Source organism: Sus scrofa, chromosome 6, assembly GCF_054392235.1.
Source record: "Sus scrofa isolate SSC_HxYL_T2T_F1_AM1 chromosome 6, Sscrofa_HxYL_maternal_Yorkshire_Landrace_v2.0, whole genome shotgun sequence".
NCBI classification, from domain to species: domain Eukaryota; kingdom Metazoa; phylum Chordata; class Mammalia; order Artiodactyla; family Suidae; genus Sus; species Sus scrofa.
Window position 1 is genome coordinate 115,347,490 of NC_139388.1, and position 12,575 is coordinate 115,360,064.

At 38.9% G+C, this 12,575-nt stretch overlaps 1 protein-coding gene across 2 annotated transcripts in view; it reads left to right on the forward strand.

Moving 5' to 3' along the window:
* Window positions 1-910: 910 nt before the first annotated feature.
* TAF4B (TATA-box binding protein associated factor 4b) overlaps window positions 911-12,575 on the forward strand; it is a 117,115-nt gene continuing 105,450 nt past the window's right edge. For both annotated transcript variants that reach the window (XR_014807742.1, XM_003127875.4), the window contains exons 1-2: window positions 911-1,745; window positions 11,920-12,065. Coding sequence is in view for 1 of the 2 variants with exons in the window: in XM_003127875.4 (XP_003127923.1) it covers window positions 1,403-1,745; window positions 11,920-12,065 (489 nt within the window). In the remaining variant the exon portion in view is untranslated. The remainder of the gene's footprint in view (window positions 1,746-11,919; window positions 12,066-12,575) is intronic.

Below are 12,575 nucleotides of genomic sequence, written 5' to 3' on the forward strand. Positions count from 1 at the left end.
AAGGAGGGAAGAGAACTAGAAGCTGTAAAGGTCAGGCTGCCTTCCTACCTGCATAATCTCATTCAGTATAGTGACATTCCTACAAACACATATTAGGACAATAGCCCGAAATCAAGGCATCTTCTCTGACTAGATCTCTAAGGGGCAACTTTTCCATATTTGACTGTATTATTGATTCATTCACCACACACTTTTTTCCAAAGACTACTTAGGCTTGTACTTAAGATCTAAGTGCTAGAATTTGAGGATTAAGAATCAAAAGATATTGTCCTAGTTTTCAGACACACACGTAAATAAATTTAAGTAAGCTTAAGGGTGATAGAGACATTTCCAGCAGCGCTAAGGCAGAAAAAGATTTTTCCCTTGGGGCAACTCAAGGCACGAAAATAGGCACATTTTACAGAATGTTAAATTATACGCCATGCTAAACATCTTGAAGAAAGAAATGGACATTCAAAGATTTTTTTTTTCACAGTGTCAAATGTAACGCTCGTTCTAGCAACACTTTAGAGCCAAACCCGCAGATAAAACAGTGAGGAGGTGTGATTGAGTTCCTATCGAGTTACCGTTCACGGAAATCAGTTCTCCACATCGTTTCCTTAAAAAGTAGAAGCCTATGGAAAGTAACCCTGGCTTTTCAAGGAAAATGAAATGCATCTGGGGATACCAAGGAGAAAGAAGAACGCGGATGCCGCAGTTTTCCAAGTGCAGTCTGCCCTTCCCACGTGGTAGATTTTTGTCAACTCGCCCCTCCTTCCTCCGGATTCTGGGCAAGATTCTAACGGCCTCTGGAGCTGTCTCTAGTGACGTCTAGAGCGCGATTCCAGTCTGTGGCCAATCACAGGACCGGATTCCGGGGGAAGCCCGGGGCGGTGGCGGCGGCCTGTGCGCGTGCGCGAGGTCTCCGCGTGGCTATATAAACATGGCTGGCGTGGCCGCGCGGCCCGGCTGTGCCGAGTGCGCGTAGGGGGTTTTGGGGCGCTCGGGGTTTGTAGTTTTGAAATTTCTGGCGGGGGATCCGCGGCGCAGAGTTTTGGTGGGAGGTGGGAGCCGAAGTGACGCCCTTCCGGGAGCCGCGCAGCCGGGCTCTGCTGCATCGGGTCCTGAGGCTGAGGCGCCGGGTTGAGCCGGCGCACGTGTGAGCGCGGCTGAGGAAGCGGCGAGCGGCCGAGCAGGTGTGGCTGTCGGCGGGGCCGCGCGGACGGGAGGAAGGTCTGGGACGCGGGGGTCCCGCTGTCCAGCCGGCGTCAGTACCTGACCCCCTGTGTCGCGGTCCCGGCGCCTCTCCCTAGCGATGCTGTGGAGCCGGAACTGCACTCTAGTCGGCTCCCGCTTATCAAGCCTCCCCTTGCCTCTGCTCCCGGAACAGCGGCGCCGCGGCTGCCGCTGATCCACCTGGGGGATGCCCGCGGGCCTCACAGAACCGACCGGCGCCGCTCCCCCCGCCAGTGTGGGTGCCTCCGGGACTGTGACCATGGCCCCCGCCGCGGCTCTGCCGGTCCGGGTGGAGAGCACTCCGGTGGCCTTGGGCGCCGTGACTAAGGCTCCTGTCAGTGTCTGCGTGGAGTCCACGGCGTCCCAGCCCCTGCGGTCCCCCATAGGGACCTTGGTGACCAAAGTGGCTCCTGTCAGTGCTCTTCCTAAACTCAGCAGCGGCCCTCGTCTGCCGGCTCCTCAAATTGTCGCTGTGAAAGCCCCCAACACCACGACAATCCAGTTGCCTGCTAATTTGCAGCTTCCTCCAGGTATGTCGCTCACCTTTTCCAGTTTACGGTCCAGGCAGTGGTGACACGGGAAACGTCGCAGCCCCAGCTTGCGCCTTCTTACTGGGAGTTATAAAAAATTCAGCCAAGAGAACCTTTCATAATCTTGACTTGCGGGGCAGTGATTTGGCTTTACGATTAAGATAAGCCTCTTTGAGTCCTTATTGCACAGTTTTTCTTTTCATATTTAAGGAAAGCATTTTTTCATCTAAGTGACACGGTAAAAGCTGGAGCGGCACATTCAGGAGGGCCTTTGAGGCACTGGCTGTTAGTTGGGGGAAAATAGTATCGCTAAACTTAATTTTCATATGAAGGATCAATTTTATATCTACACGCTTAGATTACGATATTTTTTTTTTATTTTTAAAAGGTTCTTGTGTGTTAAGACTGAAAGAGAATTTTAAACAAGCCCCCTAAAAGTTTACTCCATTATAGTGCCAGAAATGAATGTGTTGCGTCTTGCGCAATCTTTACACGAATGATAATTGTAACTTTTAGTTAGAAGAATCCCTTCCATGGGGAGCAAATGCCAGAGTTGACACATCAGAGCCATGGATGGGGTCGTTATTTGTGAAGCAGCATGTTAATGCTGCATTTATGAGCATGCGACTACTTTTTATCCTAGGGTTTATTTCGTTGGGCTGTTTTTCATCAGTGGGGAAAAGCTTTTGCTTTGTGGTCATTTATTTACATGTTGTAAACATGTTGCATGATGTTTGAATGTTCTACCTGATTCTTTTTCCTCAAATGAAAGTTGCTTGAAATTTCAGTGGGAAAAAAATTTCTTCTCTTCTTTGGAGTAAACTCACTCATAATTATACTGTCTTCTATGTATTTTGCTGAGGAGTAATGGGAACTTGGACCGGCCGCGATGTTAAAGAAGTGGAAGCTTTTGATTGATATGATGTCAGTTTCCCCTAGCAAGATGAGAGGGGCTCTTTAGTTACTGTTCTCTTTGGTCACAAACAATGTGGAAAGATTACATTCTTGACTTGGTGAAGCTCTGTTTCAGTTTGGTACATAAGGTACCTGCATTTAAGGCTGTCGGCACCACTGGATACATTTTCTGCTGGTTCTAAATTGTCATCCTACATACACTCTTACAAAGTAGTTATGAATGTGTTTGAATGAAGTTACTCCCTAATTTTTAAAAAATGAAATTCCTCTCTAGTCAGTGACGTTTGTTTAGAAACAAACAGAAAAGTATTTAAGAGAGAAGAACTTTCAACAGTGGAAAGTTCTTCAACATTCCCACTTGCTCTTAAGTGGGAATGATCACTTACTGAGTGTGTACTGTGTTAAGCACTTTTAAAAAATATTATTGAGGTAAATTGACATGCAACATTATATTACTGGGCACTTTCTATACATTATATTCTTTTGGTCGTAATTGATAGGTATCAAATAAGGAAAAAAGATCTGTAAGAGTAAATAATTTGCCTAATGCCAGACAATTCATAGATGTCAGAGGGAATTTGAATCCAGGTCTGTTTAACTCTACTCTTTCCATAACACTGTGCTTACTACTTGGTGTGTGTGTATGATATGCCTCCTTGAGTAGTGCTAAAAGGCGATTTATAGAATTTTAGAGCCTGATCTTTTTTTACACAAAGAAACCAAAACTGAAACTTGCCAGAGCAAAATAGCAGCAAACCAGGACCACAGCCTAAGTATGCACTACACTGAAACATGTTATGCTTTTGACCATGGAGAAATTTCCACAGAAGAGAAGAGTTGCCGTAAGGAATTGTTATTTAGAGAGGAGGGAAGAAGGTACTTGAAGAGCAGCTTTAGTAATTTCTGCTGAGGTGTGGCAGAAGAGCATACTTATGTTTGCACTCTCATAGGTGCACAATGAGATAACTAACATTTGAGGAATGACATGGAAACACTGATTAAAGTAATGTTTTTAAAAGGTTATCAGTCTAGTACTCTTGTTTTTTTTATACCAAGGATTAGCATGTGATTACTCAAGAATGCTTAAATTATATAGGAGTCAGCTCTGATTTTTCCAAAGTAATGAATACTTGAAGTATTTGATTTCTCTTTATCTCAGAAGTTCCTCTGTGAACAGAACTAGTTTTAAAAAATATAGGTATATACCGCAGGTCTTTCTAGGAAACAGGAGCTGGAAACAAGAGGGGTCATTGTGAAGAAATGAAAGGAACTGTAACAAAGCTCTGAAAATTATTCCCTGTTGAATGTTTTTGATAATCTTGTGAACTTGTGGAATTTAGGCCAGACTGTGTGGCTCTTTCTGTTTTTGGTGTTCTGTGCGTCTCTTCTATCATGTTTGAGAGTGATGAGTAAGGACCTGATTGCTACCTTTATGTCATAGACTGTACTTCATAAATTCTACTCCCCGGTCTTATTGTATAGAAGTTTGTGAAAATTACTTGTGCAACGGCTCAGGTTATTTTTCATCAACTGCTTCATGCTGAGACAGACGTGACAGAGGTTTTGCATCTTTCTCAAATTCCTGAATCAGTTCCTAGATAAGCTCTGTGCGTCATCTGCTTCCACAGCTGTCACAGCTACTGGACTTCACGAAATGAGAAGTGATAGTCTTCAGTGCTCACCATATGCGACATCCACTGTTTGGATTTTAAAGGCTGTGGAGTCACTTTAACTCCACAGACTCAAAGGTTGCTGACTTTATGGCATTAATAACAACTACTACCAATAACTTTAAAACTCATAATTTTGCTCAAAGGTATTGTCTCATTTGACTCCAAAAATGATCTTTCAAAGTAGGTATAAGTCTCTCAATTCACAAGCATGGATGTCTTATTTAGATCATCTATAATTACTTTCAATATCATTTTGTAGTTTCCAGAGTATTGATTTTGTATTTATTTTGTTAAGTTTAGTCCTAAAGTATATTATTCTTTTTGATATTATAAGTGGAATTTTTCAATTATAGAAATATAGTTGATTTTTGTTTATTGATCTTGTAACCTGCTTTCTAGCTGAACTTGTTTATTAGTTTTAATAGTTTCTTTCACGGATTTGTCAGGAGTTTTATATACAAGATCATAATATAAGTGAATAGATAGTTTTACTTTCTATTCTGGATGCCTTTAATTTTCTTGCTTAATTGCCCTGATTAGAACTCTCAGTACAACATTGAATAGAAGTGGTAGTGATTGTAGGCATACTTGCCTAATTCGTCATCTCACAAAACCTTGTCTTTCTCCTGATCTTAGGGGAAAAGCATTTAGTCTTTCACCATTATGTATGATGTTAGCTGTGGGTTTTATTTTTTATTTAAAAAAAATTTTTTAGGCCTACAGCCTGGCCTATGAAAGTTCCCAGGCAAGGGGTCAAATCGGAGCTATGCTGCAGCCATAGCAATGTGGGACCTATGCTGAGTCTGTGACCTATACCACAGCTCCTGGCAGCACTGGATCCTTAACCCATCACATCCTTATGGATCCTAGTCAGGTTTGTTAACTGCTGAGCCACGAAGGAAACTCCCTAGCTGCGGGTTTTAAACCAGCCTTGCATACTGAGATAAATATCACTTGGTCGTGGGGGTATAACATTTATTATACGTTGCTGGATTCAGTTTGTTAGTACTCTTGAGAATTTTTGCATCAGTATTCATAAGTCATTTTGGTGTCTAGTTTTCTTGTGATGCCTTTGTCTGATTTTGTAATACTGACCTTACAGAATGAATTGAGCCATGTTTCCTCTTCTGTTTTTTTTAGAGGAATATTTGAAGGATTAGCATGTACTTTTCCTTAGGTGTTTGGTAGAATTTATCAGTAGAGTCATCTGGAACTGGGCTTATCTTGTGGATACTATTTTTTATGGGGGGAGGAGGGCAAGCCTGTGGCTTTTGAGGAATTTCCAAGCCAGGGGTCCAGCCTGTGTCCCAGCAGCAAACCGAGCCACTGCAGTGACAATGCCAGATCCTTATCCCAGGAGAACTCCCTTGTGGATTCTATTTTTTATTATTAATTCAGAGATCTATGCCTCTTTTCTTGAGTTAGTTCCAGTAGTTTGTTTCTAAGAATTTGTCCATTTCATATAAGTTATCTAATTTATGGGCTTACAGTTGTTCATAGTATTGGCTTGTAATCCTTTCTGTAAGGCTAGTGGTAATGTTTCCTCTTTCATTCCTGAATTTAGCATATTTTGAGCCTTCTCTCCTTTTTTTCTTAATCTAGGTAAAGATTTGTCAGTTTTGTTGATCTGTTCAGAAAACCAACTTTTGTTTTGATTTTTCTCATTGTTTTTCTATTTTCTAACCTGTTGACCTCTAATCTTTATTAATTTTCTTTCATCTACTTGCTTTAGTTTTTATTTTGTGTTTTTTACCCAGTGTCTTAATAGGAAGTTAAGCTATCAATTCACATTTTCCTTCTTTTGAATATAGGCATTTACAACAACAGTTGACCTGTGAACAACACAGGTTTGAACTGCACAGGTCCATTTATACTCAGATATTTTCAATAAATGCATTACTATGGTACTACATGATCTGCAGTCAGTCGAATCTGTGGGTGCAGAACTTCAGATATGGAGGGCCAGCTGCAAAATATATGCAGATTTTTGACTGAACGGGGGTGGGGGGTGGGGTCAGTGCCTCTAACCCCTGCATTGTTCAAGGGTCAGTTGTATAAAATCCCCTCTAAACACTACTTTAGCTGTATCCCACAAATTTGGGTATGTTGTGTGTTCATTTCCATTTGTCTTAAAGGGTAGTCCAACTTCCCTTGTGATTCCTTAATTGACTAACTGGCTACTTAGTAATAATTAATTTCTTCATATTTGTGAGTTCCCCCAATTTATTTTTGTTACTGATTTCTGATTTCATTCTGTTGTAGTGGGAGATCACACATTGTATGATTTCAGTACTTTTAAATTTTATTTAAACTTGTTATATATCCTAGCATGTGGTTTATCCTGAGAATGTTCCATGTACACTTAAGAGGAATGCTATTGTTGCATGGAGTATGCTGTAGATGTGTTTTAGGTATGGTTGTTTTATGGTGCAAGTATTTGATTTTCTAGTTGATCTTCTGCCTAGATATCTATGTTTCATTAAAAGTGGGGTATTGAGCCCTCTCAGGTATTATTGATGAATTTTCTACTTTTTATTTATGTTAGCTTTCCTTCATATATTTTGGGCTTTTTTGTTGGTGCGCATATGCTTATAATTGTTAAATCTCCCTGCTACATTAATTCTTTTATCAATTATAAAGTGCCCCTCTTTTCTCTAGTACATTTTTTGTTTTAGAATATTGTTTGGTATTAGCATGGCCACTCCAGCTTTCTTATGGTTGTTGTTGGAATGCTATGTGTTTTCTGTCCTTTTACTTTGAGCTCTTTTGTATCTTTGAGTCTAAAATGTGTCTTCTGTGGGCAACATGTAGTTGGATCCTGTTTTTTAATTGGGTCTGGCACTTTTTGCCTTTTGATTGAATTATTTAATGCATTCACATTTAATGTTACTGATATAGTTGGCGTTAAGCCTGCCATTTACTTTTGTTTCCATACTGTAATTTACTCTTTTTTGAAAATTCCTCCTTTCCCTTGAATTAAGTGAATATTTTCTAGTGTAACATTTAATCCTTAATGTTTTAAATATATATATATGTGTATATATATACACGCACACACACACAAAATTTTTTTTCAGTGATTATATCTTATTAGGATTTATTTCATATTTATATTAGTTTATTTCATTGAGATACAGAAATATTTCTCTTATTTGGCTCATTTCCCTCTTTTTTGTCTTTGTGTATTATTGCTCTACATATTGCATCTAGATATGTTACAAACCCAACAATACCTTGTTAGAGTTATTACTTTATGTAATTATATAAGTTTTAAAGACACTGACAGAAGAAAGGCGTGCAAGGATATATTTGCGGCATTTGTTTTATTACCTTCTTATTTATCATTCCTGGTTTTCTTCATTTGTTCCTATAGATTCAGGTTACTATCTAAGTCATTTCCTTAGTGCAATACAACTTTGTGCTCACCACTTCCTTTGTGTTACTGTTCACAAAGGTTTCTATGTGTTAGAATAAGTTCAAGAATAGAATTATATATATATATATTGTTCTATACAGTTTTTCTTTTTTTGTGTTTTATTTTTATCTTTTTGTTTTTATTTGCAGTTGCTTTTAAAACCAGTTTTTAAAAGGTGGTAATATGCATTTATACTATAAAATTATATAATTAACTTTATCAGTGCCATTTTTTCATGTGAATTTGAGTTGCTTCCTGGTGTTTCTTATTTTTAACCTGAAGAACTTCATTTAGTATTTCCTGTCTTGTGTGTCTGCTGGCAACCAATCCTCTTAATTTTTATCTGAGGGTGTCTTTATTTCTTTTTTTAAAAGATATTTTCAATGAGTATCTGATTGTTGGTTGATAGTTGTTTTTTTTCCCTCAGCAAGTGGAATATGTCTTCCCATTGCTCTCTGGCCTCCATTGTTTCTGATGAGAAGCTAGCTCTTAATCTTCTTGTACATTCATGTGCAGTTCTCTAGTACATTTTTTCTTTTGCTCTTCTTAAAATTTTCTTTGTCTTTGAACATTTTATCATGATATGTCTTGGTGTGGATCCCTTTGAATTTACCCTAAATTTGTTTGTTGGTTGTAAATTGTAAATTTGTAAATTGGTTTGTTGAGCTGCTTGGACATTTAGATTATTTTTCATCAAATTTGGGAAGTTGTCAGCCATTATTTCTTTGAATATTTTTCTGCTCCTTCATTTCTCTCCCTCTTTTCCCTCCCTGCCCACCACATGCACCCCACCCATCTCTCTTTCTGGTACTCACATTATGCCTGTGTTGGCGTGCCTGTTACTGTCCCACATTTCTATGAAGCTGTGTTCATTTTTCTTTACTCTTTTTTCCTCTCCATTCTTTGTATTGCATAATCTCTATTGATCTGTCTTCAAGTTCACTGATTATCTTCTGCTTTTCAAGTCTGTTGTTGAGCCTCTCTAGTGAAATTTTTATTTCCGTTATTGTACTTTTTGACTACACAATTTCTTTCTTTCTTTGGCCACATCCATGTCATGTGGATTTTCCTGGGCCAGGGATTGAACCTGTGCCACAGCAGTGACCCGAGCCACAGCAGTGACAACACTGGATCTTTAACCTACTACACTACCAGGAAACTCTGGAATTTCTTTTTTTATAGTATCTATTTATCTAGTGGTATCCTCTATTTGACGAGGTATCATCATTGTATCTTTCTTTACTTTTTAGGCATGATTTCGTTATCCTTTGATGTATTTGTAATAGTTACTTCTAAGTCTTTGTTAAATCTGACATCTAGTTCCTCTCATAGGTGGTTTCTGTTACCAGTCTTTTTTTTTTTTTTTTTTTTTCCTGTGTGTCACATGTTTCTTTTCCTTTGCCTGTCTTGTAATTTGTTATTCAAAACTAATATATTGTAGCAACTCTAGGTAGTGGTCCCTGCTTTCTTGGGTGGGTTATTGTTGTTTGCTTATTTTTTAAATGGCTGCCTGTATTATTTTAGTGAAGTCTGTTTTCCCTACAGGGTACAGCTTTGGGCATAAGCACAGCCACCCTGGGATGACAGTGGTTTTAGCAGGGCTCTTTTAGAGCATTTCTTTCTCTTATCGCTCTGTTAAGCTTTCTGCCTCTGCTGGTATCATTCTTAGCTTTTAGGCTCCACTCACTGCTAGCCAGTTACCTTCTTATTTTCAACAGTGCCCTAGGGCCTAACTTGCTCCATAGTCTGATCAAATTAAATATGGACTCTTACAGGAATAGTCTTTGAGGTTTGTTCTGACTCCAGAGGGCCTTTCTTATTTGTCTCTTTATCTTGTTCTCTCTGGTGAAGTAGAGATAGGCCTGTGACTTGGGTGCTTGCACCCAAGAGCCTTTTAATTGTTCCATTGTATTTGAGAGGGCCCTTAGCCTTGACCTTTCCCACACTGAAGTAAAGTCAGTTTCTCTTTGGAGATATTTGGAGCTGGTACCTAGGACTGTGGCATGTTTCTTTTTGAGTGACATTTCTGTTTTAGGAATAGGGTACTGGGCATGGGTGGTAGCCTCTGCTTATTACCTTTTCCAGCATGGAACCTACACCCTATGAAAACACCAGGGTGAGGGTGATCAGGGCCCAAGTATTCCCACTGTGCTATCCCTGGGGTAGGGATTTCCCTTTATAAACAGGGATGGGTGAAACAAAAAGCCTAGCAACTCTTGGGTGGGGTGCACTTGTCTCACATTTCTTCTCTGTTGTAAACAGCTTGGAGTGACAGAAATGAGATATGCTGGTGGCCTGCTCCTCTTAGGAAGATACCATAGCCCTCAGTCAGGAACTTGGGAAAGAGGGAGGCCCTGTGTAGGCCACAGTCCCTGAGCTAGGAAGAGAGAGGGTGAGGGTCATGGTTCGGATGCCACAGATTCTTGCTGTTCTTACTGAGTTTTAGTAGATCCTCTTTAATAATTGTCTAGTCATTTTCTCTACGCCTTAGGGAAATTTCCAAAGACTTTAAATGGTTGTTTTTAAAAACGATTTTCACAAGTTATGCTTGTGTCACTGGTAAATGGCTTTGTTGAGGTCTTTATACTGCCATTTCAGAAATAGAACTCCATCTATGAATATTCTTGTTTGTACCTCCTAGTTACATGGATGGAGATTTCTTTAGGTTAGAAATAATGGATTAGAGCATATGCAAATAGGAACCAGTTTGGCACAATCATGTAGAACTGAATAAAGCAGTTGTACCAAATTATACTACCAGCATCAAGATGTTAGTTTTTGTTGCTGCACATCTCTCGTATACTTAATATTGTCATTGGACTTCTTAACCTGTCACTGTCTAGGTAGATATAAAGTGATATCTCCCTGTGTAATTTACCTTTCCCTGTCATTGGTATCTGAGTTTCTTTTGTGCATTTTGGATATTCGTTCTTGGAACATATATGAACCAAAATTTTCTTCAGCTTTGTGATTTTTTTACCACATGGTATGTTTAAGTGTTTACTTTCTATCTTTGTATCCTTAATGCCTTTTGATTTTTGTATAAGGTGTGAAACTTAATCTTTTCTATATAGATAACTAACTGAATAATATTTTATATCATATTTAACTTTTTATTACAGTTGATTTATAATGTTCTATCAATTTATGCTGTACCACAAAGGGACCCGGTTTTATATATATATACACACATACATTCTTTTTTTCACATTATCCTCCATCATGTTCCAGCACAAGTGACTGGATATAGTTCCCTGTGCTATACAGTAGGACCTCAGTGAATAGTAGCTCTTTTCCTCACTGATCTGCAGTGTTCTTAGGAAAATTTGATATGACATTTGCATCCTATTTGGGGGTTTTCTATTCTATTCCATGGATCAGTTTGTTTAGTCTTGTGCTGTTATAATAGCTTTACAAATAATTTGATGTGATGAGGAAAAGTGTTTTGCCTTCTTCAGGCTGTCTGCTTAGATGTTTAATTTTTTTTTTTTTTTTTGTTGTCTTTTTGACTTTTCTTGAGCCACTGCAACGGCATATGGAGGTTCCCAGGCTAGGGGTCTAATCGGAGCTGTAGCCTCTGGCCTATGCCAGAGCAACATCAATGCGGGATCTGAGCCGTGTCTGTGACCCACACCACAGCTCACGGCTACACCAGATCCTTAACCCACTGAGCAAGGCCAGGGATCAAACCCGCAACCTCATGGTTCTTAGTTGGATTCAGTAACCACTGTGCCATGACGGGAACTCCTAGATTTTTAATATTTTAAATAGCTTTGAGGAGTTGCCATAATCGCACAGCAGAAATGAATCTAACTAGGAACCATGAGGTTGCGGGTTCGATCCCTGGCCTTGCTCAGTGGATTAAGGATCCAGCATTGCCTTGAGCTGTGGTGTAGGCCAGCAGCTGTAGCTCCGATTAGACCCCTAGCTTGGGAACCTCCATATGCTGTGGTTGCAGCCCTCAAAAGACCAAAAATAAATAAATAAATAAATAAATAAATAGCTTTGAGTGACAAACTTTTTCCATATTATACATGGTAATTAGTAGGCATGGAATTCAGTATGTACTAATCACTATTGAAGAGCATTTTACAGCATTGAAAGAAATGAGAGAATAAAATATACGATGATTTTGCTTCATTTATTACCTCTTTTTTTTTTTTAACTATAGGAACAGTTTTGATCAAAAGTAACAGTGGTCAGTTGATGTTGGTATCTCCTCAGCAAGCTGTAACAAGAACGGAGGCCACAGGCAATATAACTTCAAGGCCAGCTGTACCAATGAATACTCAAACAGTCAAAATCTGTACAATGCCGGTAATATAAATTATAGGTTTTTTCATCCTCCTTAGTTTTCCAGTTATTATTCTCATAGAAATGTCTATATATTTGCCAGTAAAAATTATAGAAGAGATTATTCTGCTCAGTTTTGTGAATTAAGCTTTCTTTGAATATGTTACTTTAATCAAGATGTTTGGTTTTGTCATTTTGTACAATTAAAAAGTCAGTCTTCGTACTCAAAGATTTTGTTGTCCTCAAGAGAATGTTCAAAGGGTGATTTGCATCTCTAGATGGAAAATCACCATTCTGTTTCCATTTTAATTTGTGGTAAAATATTAACATTACAGTTTATAGTATTCATTTTTATCCATATTTTACAAGAATTACCTTTTAAAAATTCAGAAATCTGCTATAATATTTCATTAACTTGGCACTGTTAGAAAATTATTTATTTCACATACGTGATAATCTTTCTAGGTAACTAAAGCTTGTTCTGTTTGTGCCAGAGTTAAAATATTTTTGTGGGCCTCTTTCTTTGGTTAAACA